This window comes from Bufo bufo, chromosome 9 (assembly GCF_905171765.1).
Source record: "Bufo bufo chromosome 9, aBufBuf1.1, whole genome shotgun sequence".
In the NCBI taxonomy this organism is placed as follows: Eukaryota; Metazoa; Chordata; class Amphibia; order Anura; family Bufonidae; genus Bufo; species Bufo bufo.
This window is the reverse complement of record NC_053397.1, coordinates 134,247,740-134,260,033: the sequence shown is the minus strand read 5'-3', so window position 1 is coordinate 134,260,033 and position 12,294 is coordinate 134,247,740. Positions and strand designations below refer to the sequence as shown.

The following is a 12,294-nucleotide window of genomic DNA, read 5'->3' as shown; positions in this document are numbered from 1 at the left end:
TGTTTGTGGCTATAAAACTTTAGATCTGAGCATTCACAAATTATACCTCTCTTGATTTCACTAGCTGAAGAAGCAAGCCTGAAATCAGACCTCCCTTGATTGCGCTATCTGGAAAAGAAATCCTAAACCAAACCTCTCGATTTCACTAGCCAAAGAAGCAAGCCTGAATTAAAAGCTCTTAGTTTTTCTAGCTGCTTAATATTCTGAATTCTCAACCTGCAATAGCAGGCCTGAAACCTTTAAAAAAAAAACTAATTTTTTCCCTTTTTTTCTTAATTTGTTTAGGAAGCACCTAGGAACATAGCAAAGAATGGCTTCTGATGGGTAAGTGCTATTGCTTAAAATATTTTATTTTAATTCTTTTTTTGTTGTTTTGTTTTTCATATATATATATATATATATTAAAATGCCCGTATATTTTTATGCATGTGTGTATGTATGTATGTATGTTCCACAAAAACTCAAAAACGCAACCATCGATTTCAACTAAACTTGGTATACACATCCCTTGCTACGTGGAAAGAATACTTGAGGGGGTCTCAGCTCTCTAGGACGTACCGTTCCCAAGATATTCCCATTAAATGACCTGCATTATAGCCAATACAAGCCTACTCCAGGTTACCATAACAACTGATCACAGGTTTTCCCACTTCGCAGGTCCTGAAATATTCAGTCATATGACGGATGACGGCACAACTACACTGCTACATGCATGTGGGGCAGGGGCCACTAATAAATGGACTGGCGGTCACTGCTAAAGGGACGGTCACTCTTAAAAAGGCGATCACTCATAAAGGGCCGGTCACTCTTAAAGGGCCGGTCACTATTAAAAGTGCGGTCACTGTTAAAGGGGCGGTCACCGTGGAGGTCACTGTTAAAGGGCTGGTCACTGTTAAAGAGCCGGTCACTCTTATAGGGCCAATCACTCTTAAACAGGCAGTGACTCTAAAATAGGTGGTCACTCTTAAAGGTGCGGTCACTCTTAAAGGGGAGGTCACTCTAAAAGAGATGGTCACTGTTAAAGGGCCACTCCCTGTTAATGGGCTTCTCACTCTTAAAGGGATACGGTTGATATATTTTTAAGACACATGAAACAAAATAGATGAAATATACCCGTGCAAAAACTGGAACTTCTTGCAAAATTTGTTGCACTTTTCTAATATTGTCTATGTTTGTTTTTTTCTTATGGATTTAGAAACAGACTGCCTTTGCTGTGCACATTTTGCAAGCAGGTGACAGTACGACTTGCTACCCATCTTCGTAGAGAGTGCAACAAAAATGCCACTGATGATGAGATCAAGATCCAAACTGACGAAGCTCGGAGCAATGCAAGAAGGATTCTTACAAACCTTAGCAAAGTCAATTACAAGGATTTGGAAGCAGGCATGAAAAGCACTCAGTCACTGGCATTCATGACTAAGCTGCTTGAGTCAAGTGGTGTCACCATTGTTGACAAACCATTGGAGACAGCAAGGTAAGGCCATTTTATTGATTTTTCCTATTTTAAAAAAAACACTGTGAATCTTTGGAAAAACACATGCCTGTGTCTTTTTTGTTAAAGACTGTAAAGCAAATGCTTATACTCTGTTTTTTGTTGTAGATCTCAAATGCAGGAAGAAGCTTCTGATGTGGACCCAGAAGTGGATCAAGGTGCAAGGTAAGTTAGTTTTAGCAAAATATCTGTATATTGCAATATTTATCACCTATTGTCTCTCTATATTGTAACTTTCCTTCCAAATAAGTGATGTTGAGATATGTTTAATTATGTATTTCTGTATATTTACCTGTTGGGGTAATTATGAGGCTATCATGGATCTCTGTTTTCTCATTAGGACTGTTTGCACCTTCAAGGACAACGAACTTGGAAAACACAGTGAATATTCAGTGCTACTGGTCGAATTCCGTAGATATCTGGAGCAGCATTACTCCAAAACTTCCAGCATACATGATGTAAGCATTTATACTCTTAAAACGTATACATTGATTTTGATATTCCTTTCTTCCCCTATTCCCTCAGCAAATTTCTAAACTATCTGTCTTTTATTTTCAGCTTAACAATGTATCAAGATTCCTCCATTTCATGGATTCCCAACAAGTTTCTGTTTCTGTCCTTCATAATCATGAAAAGATAGTGGAATTTTTTGACAGAATTTCAAGATTCAGCTCCACAACTCAGCGAAACTACTTCCACAGTGTCAAAAAGTTCATCACATATGTGGCAGCAGAGGAGAAATTGATTGCTGAGGACCCATCTCTTCGTGGATCTGTCGAACGCTGCTTTAAGTGTTTATCGAAAATACAAAAGAACAGTGGCAAGACAGCACCTGAAGAACAGAAACGGTAGGTGATTGATACCAAATTGTGAGACTGCATTAAACATATATCTCTATGAGCATTATATTGGTGTAATTCTGTATGTGATAATAATGTTTATTTATTAATCTTTCAGGAAAGCAGTGAACCCGGAAGATTGTGTTGAAGCCCTGAGAATTGCCCGGCCGTACTTTTTAGAAAATATTGATACAGCGAACTCAGGACTCACACTTGATGAAAGAGACAGAATAGCAGTACTCCATTTCCTGGAATGTGTCCTGGTAGTGGGCCACCTGCACAGGCCATCTATAATCCAGGATATGACTGTAAGTATCCAAATCTCATTACAGTGTCTGCCTAATAAAATGTTGTAGCAAAGATTGACGTGTTCTTTTTTTTCTGTTTTCTAAGGTTAGGCATTGGCTTGAGAGAAAACATTGCACATGCCAGGAAGAGGGAGATTCTATAAGAGTTGCTGTCATCAAGGTGGATGCAGGTGACTCTCAGAAAACGATTGTCCTTTCAGAGACAGAGGAGATGTGGTTAGACACTTTCTTCATGAAGATCCGTCCTCATTTCCTTAAGAAAGGCAAAGGGAGTGAGTGCTTTTTCCTGTCCAGCAAGGGAGATAAAGTCAGCAATCCATCTGCTCATATCGGACGATTTCAGCAACGGTAAGTCATTTTTTTCTTAAATATGCCTAAATATGCATTTGCACATGTATTTCTTTAACCTGCATCTTTAAAAATCTAACTAAACATGACATTCTGACATGATGCTTTACCTTGCAGGTTCAATGCTTGCTCATCGACCGGACAGGAAGCAAGAGCCATTTTCACTGAGGTTATCCTGACTAGTTGCCAAAAAGAAGATCAAGATATTCTGTATAATTACCTGCAATCCAATATGAAGTCAGCTGAGGGGAAAATGTTGGAATTTCTGCATGCTGCTCTTCTTGTCCCCAAGCTCCAATTCACCTGGACAAGCTCTTCAGCCTCACAGTAAGTCTTTGCTTTCAGAACTATGTATTACCACCATTATCACTAGTAGTAGATAATATCTAAATAATGTACTTAGATTAATTTTGTGCTGCTGCATTAGGTGTTTATTAAAAGAATATAGAACCCAGCGTGTTCACATTTACTGTAACTGTATCGTGGTGGTGGTAATAATTTAATTTGTAGGCATAGTTGTTGCCATTGCTATAGTTTCCAATTTTTGTTTTTGAAAATCCCTCATGATGTTATTTTATTTTTGCAGAGATACACAATCGGATTTGTTCGATTACTATGACATGGAACCCGAATGTGCCCCTATTAATGAGAGAGAGATGGCCTACAAGATCTTATTCGAAAATTTTCCCGTCGGACTTGACAACCGTGGCCCAACACTAAAAGACACACAGAAAATATCAGATATGCATGGCAAGTACTGCTATGACAGGTGGAGAAGGCAGCAGTACAAACAACGCCGTGATGATATAATTGGTAAGTCTTTTTATATGCTAACTTAAATATGTTGACCCTTTTCCCAATCAAACATGTTTCTATATATTTACCATTGTTTCCCTTTTCTTTTAGCGCAATTCAAGACAAACAAACCAACGTTGCACCAGGTGACAAATTACATACAGAGACAAGGTTGGCAAAGCAATATCCCCTCAGGCTATGACATTTTTCAATACTGGGAGCCAAAGCATCATAGAGGCAAAGTTGACATCAATGCTCAATTGATGGAACTCATAAAATCTCAGATGTGGCCAGGACTTTCTATAGTCAGCGACCGGGTAAAGGGAGAAAAACTGGTCACACAAACCCCGATCAAGAAAGGAGATTTTGTTTGCGACTATCACGGACCGATTATACTTGCGAAGAGAGGAGAAGATATGATGTCAGCAAGAAGTGAAGAAGAATCGGGTTATTTCTTCTTTTTCAAAGACAGGGAAAATAAGAGAGTTTGCATGATGCTCAAAATGTCCCCTGCCCTTGCCACCCAGAAATAGAATCAACTTTGGGAAGGAAGATGAATCACTCAAGAAAAAATCCTAATGTAAAGCCGATCATCAAGTACTTTGAGGGGGACCCAAACCCCTACATACTTTTTACTGCTTTAAGAGACATCCATGCGGGACATGAACTGTTATTTGACTATGGTGTCACGAGGAAATCCTTCACAGGGGAAGGGGCAGACCTCTTGTGGATAGATGAATGACTTTCCCCCCTTTATTTTTAACATGGACTGTGTTCGAATACATGTTGCACTTGACAATTTTATTTGCTTTGGTTTTTTTTTTTATAGTGTAAAATAAATGTATATATTTTTTCTAAAATGTTATTTAAATCAAATTTACCTTAGAAATAGATTACAAGATTGTTAAAATTAGATAGTATGCATAAAATATCATTTTCCAGCATGAATGTGTCTGATCTTGTTGTAGCTTTATTTAAAATGCTAAATGTTCAAACGAACCCTGTCATGTTAAACAAATATATATTTTTGACTTAATAATAAAAGTGTTTGTGTTCTTGTATTTTTTTTACATATATTTTTTTTTATTAGGCCTAGATTTACTAAAGCTGATAGGACTAAATTTAGTCGAAATGACTAGGTGATCCAGCAAACCTGGACAGGTTTTGTAAAGAGCTGTGTGCTAATTAATGGCACAACTTTAGAAATAATGTTCAGGTTTGCTGGATCACCTAGTGATTTTAGCCTAATTTTGACAAACTACTTTGATAACTCAAGGCCTGTTTGTTTACCAACAATAGAAAACAAATGAATAGTTATGCTTTTGTTGCTGTAGTGTGTTAAAATTTGATAATGGTTATTTTATGGGATACAAAGCTGGTAGGAATAAATTTAGTCGAAAAAAAATAAAATATAATTTCCAGCATGAAAATATCATTTTCCTGCATGAATGTGTCTGATCTTGTGGTAGCTTTATTTAAAATGCTAAATGTTCAAATGAACCCTGTCCTGTTAAACAAATATATTTTTTTGACTTAAAAATAAAAGTGTTTGTGTTCTTTTTTACATGTATTTTTTTTTTATTAGGCCTAGATTTACTAAAGCTGGTAGGACTAAATTTAGTTGAAATGACTAGGTGATCCAGCAAACCTGGACAGGTTTTGTAAAGAGCTGTGTGCTAATTAATGGCACAACTTTAGAAATAATGTTCAGGTTTGCTGGATCACCTAGTCATTTGGACTAAATTTAGGCCTTTCACCTTTGATAAATCAGGGCCTATGCTCTTTCTGGGGGACTACTCAATATAAGTAGTATTTCAGGTGTGTGTATTTAAAAAGGCAGATGGATGTGCACCCTACAATTATGCCAAAATCACTAGGTGATCCTGCAAACCTGGACAGGTTTTGTGCTAATTAATGGCAACACTTTAGAGATCTTGTTCAGGTTTGCTGGATCACCTAGTGATTTTAGCCTAATTTTGACAAACTACTTTGATAACTCAGAGCCTGTTTGTTTACCAACAATAGAAAACAAATGAACAGTTATGCTTTTGTTGCTGTAGTGTGTTAAAATTTGATAATGGTTATTTTATGGGATACAAATGTGTTTTTTCTATTTATTTCTTTGTATCTTTCTATATAGTCACTTTGCAGTACTGCAGTTTGTATGTTGGGCTCAGACAGCAACTCCCACCTGGCAAGGCTGATAAGCAAAGTTTCACACCTTCCTCAGCACGGTCTATTGTTCTAGGTAACTCACAAACGTTCCACAGGCCATTGAAAACAAGTAGCCTTGAGATCCAAGTTGAAAGACAAGACACAGATCCCCCTGTAAACATTATATGGCCCTCTAAATATTACTTCACCTCCCTCATAAAATTGTAGCTAGTGGGCCAATGTTGCATGCCTTTCTAATGCAGTTTGACTTAGCCACTCAGCCATTCCCAGCATCCTCTGCTAGACTGGGCATATAAAGTCAGTCTTAGGATTTTTAATCAAATTTCAGTGCTTCCACCTACAGGTTACAACTGGATTAGACTAACAAGTTGAAGAGAAGATTGGCTTATTGAGCAACTAAAATAGACACTGATCCCCACCTCATTGGGAAATCTGACCCCTCAGAAAAAAAAAATTAGATCTCTATTTTTAACTGCAATATTAAAGTGAGAATCTTGCTGTATTTTTAGCTAAAAGTGGGAAGGTGATAGCCGTTCCATATATGGTACAGACACTAATTCCCTGTAAAAGATATGGACTGACAGGCCTTGCTTTTGAGCATTCATATCTCCCCAGCCAATGGTCCAAAAGTTCTAAAACTTATGGTGTATGATAGGCTGGACTGGACCTTCATGCTGGAGAAATATTGTTTCTCTAGTCCATTTGGACCGTGAGTAATTTACATCAGAATCGGGGCTATTTTTACATTGATGTCAATGGAAAAAGCAGCCCATAGACGACCATGTAAAATAGGCCATATTTGACCCAGTACATATTCTTAACCCAAAGTCCAAATGCTATGAAACTACAATTGGGCAGACACCTAGGTTAGTTCTGCATTGTGTGAAAATATTGAGCAGATATCTCTATTTTTACCTGCAATATTACAGTGAGAATCTTGCTGTATTTTTTAGCTAAAAGTGGGAAGGTGATAGCCGTTCCATATATGGCGCAGACTAACACCTTCACACTAATTCCCTGTTAAAGAATTAGTGTGGCCTGTCAGTCCATATCTTTAACAGGGAATTAGTGTGAAGGCGTTAGTCTGCGCCATATATGGAACGGCTATCACCTTCCCACTTTTAGCTAAAAATACAGCAAGATTCTCACTGTAATATTGCAGGTAAAAATAGAGATATCTGCTCAATATTTTCAGATTCCAATGCTTCTGGGCACTCTATAGTGTCTATAATCGTGGCGTTCTGTAGCCAACAGTGTGCTAAGTCAGAAAACAGTGTGTGTATGGCAGATTCCAGTAATCTGGGCCTAATAGAGTGTTTAGAATCTGCGGTGTTCTGTATACAATGCTGTACTACATCAGAAAAGATTGTATTGCAGATTCCAATGCTTCTGGGCCCTCTATAGTGTCTATAATCTGTGGTGTTCTGTAGCCAACAGTGTGCTAAGTCAGCAAACAGTGTGTGTATGGCAGATTCCAGTAATCTGGGCCTAATAGAGTGTTTAGAATCTGCGGTGTTCTGTATACAATGCTGTACTACATCAGAAAAGATTGTTTTGCAGATTCCAATGCTTCTGGGCCCTCTATACACTGCGTGCAGAATTATTAGGCAAATGAGTATTTTGACCACATCATCCTCTTTATGCATGTTGTCTTACTCCAAGCTGTATAGGCTCGAAAGCCTACTACCAATTAAGCATATTAGGTGATGTGCATCTCTGTAATGAGAAGGGGTGTGGTCTAATGACATCAACACCCTATATCAGGTGTGCATAATTATTAGGCAACGTCCTTTCCTTTGGCAAAATGGGTCAAAAGAAGGACTTGACAGGCTCAGAAAAGTCAAAAATAGTGAGATATCTTGCAGAGGGATGCAGCACTATTAAAATTGCAAAGCTTCTGAAGCGTGATCATCGAACGATCAAGCGTTTCATTCAAAATAGTCAACAGGGTCGCAAGAAGCGTGTGGAAAAACCAAGGCGCAAAATAACTGCCCATGAACTGAGAAAAGTCAAGCGCACAGCTGCGAAGATGCCACTTGCCACCAGTTTGGCCATATTTCAGAGCTGCAACATCACTGGAGTGCCCAAAAGCACAAGGTGTGCAATACTCAGAGACATGGCCAAGGTAAGAAAGGCTGAAAGACGACCACCACTGAACAAGACACACAAGCTGAAACGTCAAGACTGGGCCAAGAAATATCTCAAGACTGATTTTTCTAAGGTTTTATGGACTGATGAAATGAGAGTGAGTCTTGATGGGCCAGATGGATGGGCCCGTGGCTGGATTGGTAAAGGGCAGAGAGCTCCAGTCCGATTCAGACGCCAGCAAGGTGGAGGTGGAGTACTGGTTTGGGCTGGTATCATCAAAGATGAGCTTGTGGGGCCTTTTCGGGTTGAGGATGGAGTCAAGCTCAACTCCCAGTCCTACTGCCAGTTTCTGGAAGACACCTTCTTCAAGCAGTGGTACAGGAAGAAGTCTGCATCCTTCAAGAAAAACATGATTTTCATGCAGGACAATGCTCCATCACACGCGTCCAAGTACTCCACAGTGTGGCTGGCAAGAAAGGGTATAAAAGAAGAAAATCTAATGACATGGCCTCCTTGTTCACCTGATCTGAACCCCATTGAGAACCTGTGGTCCATCATCAATTGTGAGATTTACAAGGAGGGAAAACAGTACACCTCTCTGAACAGTGTCTGGGAGGCTGTGGATGCTGCTGCACGCAATGTTGATGGTGAACAGATCAAAACACTGACAGAATCCATGGATGGCAGGCTTTTGAGTGTCCTTGCAAAGAAAGGTGGCTATATTGGTCACTGATTTGTTTTTGTTTTGTTTTTGAATGTCAGAAATGAATATTTGTGAATGTTGAGATGTTATATTGGTTTCACTGGTAAAAATAAATAATTGAAATGGGTATATATTTGTTTTTTGTTAAGTTGCCTAATAATTATGCACAGTAATACTCACCTGCACACACAGATATCCCCCTAAAATAGCTAAAACTAAAAACAAACTAAAAACTACTTCCAAAAATAGTCAGCTTTGATATTAATGAGTTTTTTGGGTTCATTGAGAACATGGTTGTTGTTCAATAATAAAATTAATCCTCAAAAATACAACTTGCCTAATAATTCTGCACTCCCTGTAGTGTCTATAATCTGTGGCGTTCTGTAGCCAACAGTGTGCTAAATCAGAAAACAGTGTGTGTATGGCAGATTCCAGTAATCTGGGCCTAATAGAGTGTCTAGAATCTGCGGTGTTCTGTATACAATGCTGTACTACATCAGAAAAGATTGTATTGCAGATTCCAATGCTTCTGGGCCCTCTATAGTGTCTATAATCTGTGGCGTTCTGTAGCCAACAGTGTGCTAAGTCAGAAAACAGTGTGTGTATGGCAGATTCCAGTAATCTGGGCCTAATAGAGTGTCTAGAATCTGCGGTGTTCTGTATACAATGCTGTACTACATCAGAAAAGATTGTATTGCAGATTCCAATGCTTCTGGGCCCTCTATAGTGTCTATAATCTGTGGCGTTCTGTAGCCAACAGTGTGCTAAGTCAGAAAACAGTGTGTGTATGGCAGATTCCAGTAATCTGGGCCTAATAGAGTGTCTAGAATCTGCGGTGTTCTGTATACAATGCTGTACTACATCAGAAAAGATTGTATTGCAGATTCCAATGCTTCTGGGCCCTCTATAGTGTCTATAATCTGTGGCGTTCTGTAGCCAACAGTGTGCTAAGTCAGAAAACAGTGTGTGTATGGCAGATTCCAGTAATCTGGGCCTAATAGAGTGTCTAGAATCTGCGGTGTTCTGTATACAATGCTGTACTACATCAGAAAAGATTGTATTGCAGATTCCAATGCTTCTGGGCCCTCTATAGTGTCTATAATCTGTGGCGTTCTGTAGCCAACAGTGTGCTAAGTCAGAAAACAGTGTGTGTATGGCAGATTCCAGTAATCTGGGCCTAATAGAGTGTCTAGAATCTGCGGTGTTCTGTATACAATGCTGTACTACATCAGAAAAGATTGTATTGCAGATTCCAATGCTTCTGGGCCCTCTATAGTGTCTATAATCTGTGGCGTTCTGTAGCCAACAGTGTGCTAAGTCAGAAAACAGTGTGTGTATGGCAGATTCCAGTAATCTGGGCCTAATAGAGTGTCTAGAATCTGCGGTGTTCTGTATACAATGCTGTACTACATCAGAAAAGATTGTATTGCAGATTCCAATGCTTCTGGGCCCTCTATAGTGTCTATAATCTGTGGCGTTCTGTAGCCAACAGTGTGCTAAGTCAGAAAACAGTGTGTGTATGGCAGATTCCAGTAATCTGGGCCTAATAGAGTGTCTAGAATCTGCGGTGTTCTGTATACAATGCTGTACTACATCAGAAAAGATTGTATTGCAGATTCCAATGCTTCTGGGCCCTCTATAGTGTCTATAATCTGTGGCGTTCTGTAGCCAACAGTGTGCTAAGTCAGAAAACAGTGTGTGTATGGCAGATTCCAGTAATCTGGGCCTAATAGAGTGTCTAGAATCTGCGGTGTTCTGTATACAATGCTGTACTACATCAGAAAAGATTGTATTGCAGATTCCAATGCTTCTGGGCCCTCTATAGTGTCTATAATCTGTGGCGTTCTGTAGCCAACAGTGTGCTAAGTCAGAAAACAGTGTGTGTATGGCAGATTCCAGTAATCTGGGCCTAATAGAGTGTCTAGAATCTGCGGTGTTCTGTATACAATGCTGTACTACATCAGAAAAGATTGTATTGCAGATTCCAATGCTTCTGGGCCCTCTATAGTGTCTATAATCTGTGGCGTTCTGTAGCCAACAGTGTGCTAAGTCAGAAAACAGTGTGTGTATGGCAGATTCCAGTAATCTGGGCCTAATAGAGTGTCTAGAATCTGCGGTGTTCTGTATACAATGCTGTACTACATCAGAAAAGATTGTATTGCAGATTCCAATGCTTCTGGGCCCTCTATAGTGTCTATAATCTGTGGCGTTCTGTAGCCAACAGTGTGCTAAGTCAGAAAACAGTGTGTGTATGGCAGATTCCAGTAATCTGGGCCTAATAGAGTGTCTAGAATCTGCGGTGTTCTGTATACAATGCTGTACTACATCAGAAAAGATTGTATTGCAGATTCCAATGCTTCTGGGCCCTCTATAGTGTCTATAATCTGTGGCGTTCTGTAGCCAACAGTGTGCTAAGTCAGAAAACAGTGTGTGTATGGCAGATTCCAGTAATCTGGGCCTAATAGAGTGTCTAGAATCTGCGGTGTTCTGTATACAATGCTGTACTACATCAGAAAAGATTGTATTGCAGATTCCAATGCTTCTGGGCCCTCTATAGTGTCTATAATCTGTGGCGTTCTGTAGCCAACAGTGTGCTAAGTCAGAAAACAGTGTGTGTATGGCAGATTCCAGTAATCTGGGCCTAATAGAGTGTCTAGAATCTGCGGTGTTCTGTATACAATGCTGTACTACATCAGAAAAGATTGTATTGCAGATTCCAATGCTTCTGGGCCCTCTATAGTGTCTATAATCTGTGGCGTTCTGTAGCCAACAGTGTGCTAAGTCAGAAAACAGTGTGTGTATGGCAGATTCCAGTAATCTGGGCCTAATAGAGTGTCTAGAATCTGCGGTGTTCTGTATACAATGCTGTACTACATCAGAAAAGATTGTATTGCAGATTCCAATGCTTCTGGGCCCTCTATAGTGTCTATAATCTGTGGCGTTCTGTAGCCAACAGTGTGCTAAGTCAGAAAACAGTGTGTGTATGGCAGATTCCAGTAATCTGGGCCTAATAGAGTGTCTAGAATCTGCGGTGTTCTGTATACAATGCTGTACTACATCAGAAAAGATTGTATTGCAGATTCCAATGCTTCTGGGCCCTCTATAGTGTCTATAATCTGTGGCGTTCTGTAGCCAACAGTGTGCTAAGTCAGAAAACAGTGTGTGTATGGCAGATTCCAGTAATCTGGGCCTAATAGAGTGTCTAGAATCTGCGGTGTTCTGTATACAATGCTGTACTACATCAGAAAAGATTGTATTGCAGATTCCAATGCTTCTGGGCCCTCTATAGTGTCTATAATCTGTGGCGTTCTGTAGCCAACAGTGTGCTAAGTCAGAAAACAGTGTGTGTATGGCAGATTCCAGTAATCTGGGCCTAATAGAGTGTCTAGAATCTGCGGTGTTCTGTATACAATGCTGTACTACATCAGAAAAGATTGTATTGCAGATTCCAATGCTTCTGGGCCCTCTATAGTGTCTATAATCTGTGGCGTTCTGTAGCCAACAGTGTGCTAAGTCAGAAAACAGTGTGTGTATGGCAGATTCCAG

The 12,294-nt window shown here is 39.6% G+C and overlaps 1 protein-coding gene across 1 annotated transcript; it reads left to right on the top strand.

Moving 5' to 3' along the window:
- Positions 1–310: 310 nt before the first annotated feature.
- Positions 311–4,315, top strand: LOC120979818. The gene is made up of 10 exons (XM_040408775.1): positions 311–324; positions 1,196–1,474; positions 1,601–1,657; positions 1,833–1,950; positions 2,051–2,340; positions 2,450–2,639; positions 2,725–2,987; positions 3,105–3,314; positions 3,574–3,800; positions 3,894–4,315. Exons 1-10 carry the CDS (start codon positions 311–313, stop codon positions 4,313–4,315), a joined length of 2,070 nt encoding a protein of 689 aa, XP_040264709.1.
- Positions 4,316–12,294: the final 7,979 nt, after the last annotated feature.

Excerpts from the sequence above, each read along its gene's own strand:
- LOC120979818 (XM_040408775.1), top strand. Across the intron at positions 1,658-1,832 it reads GAAGTGGATCAAGGTGCAAG|GACTGTTTGCACCTTCAAGG; the intron begins GTAAGTTAGTTT and ends TTTTCTCATTAG. Across the intron at positions 2,988-3,104 it reads ATCGGACGATTTCAGCAACG|GTTCAATGCTTGCTCATCGA; the intron begins GTAAGTCATTTT and ends TTTACCTTGCAG.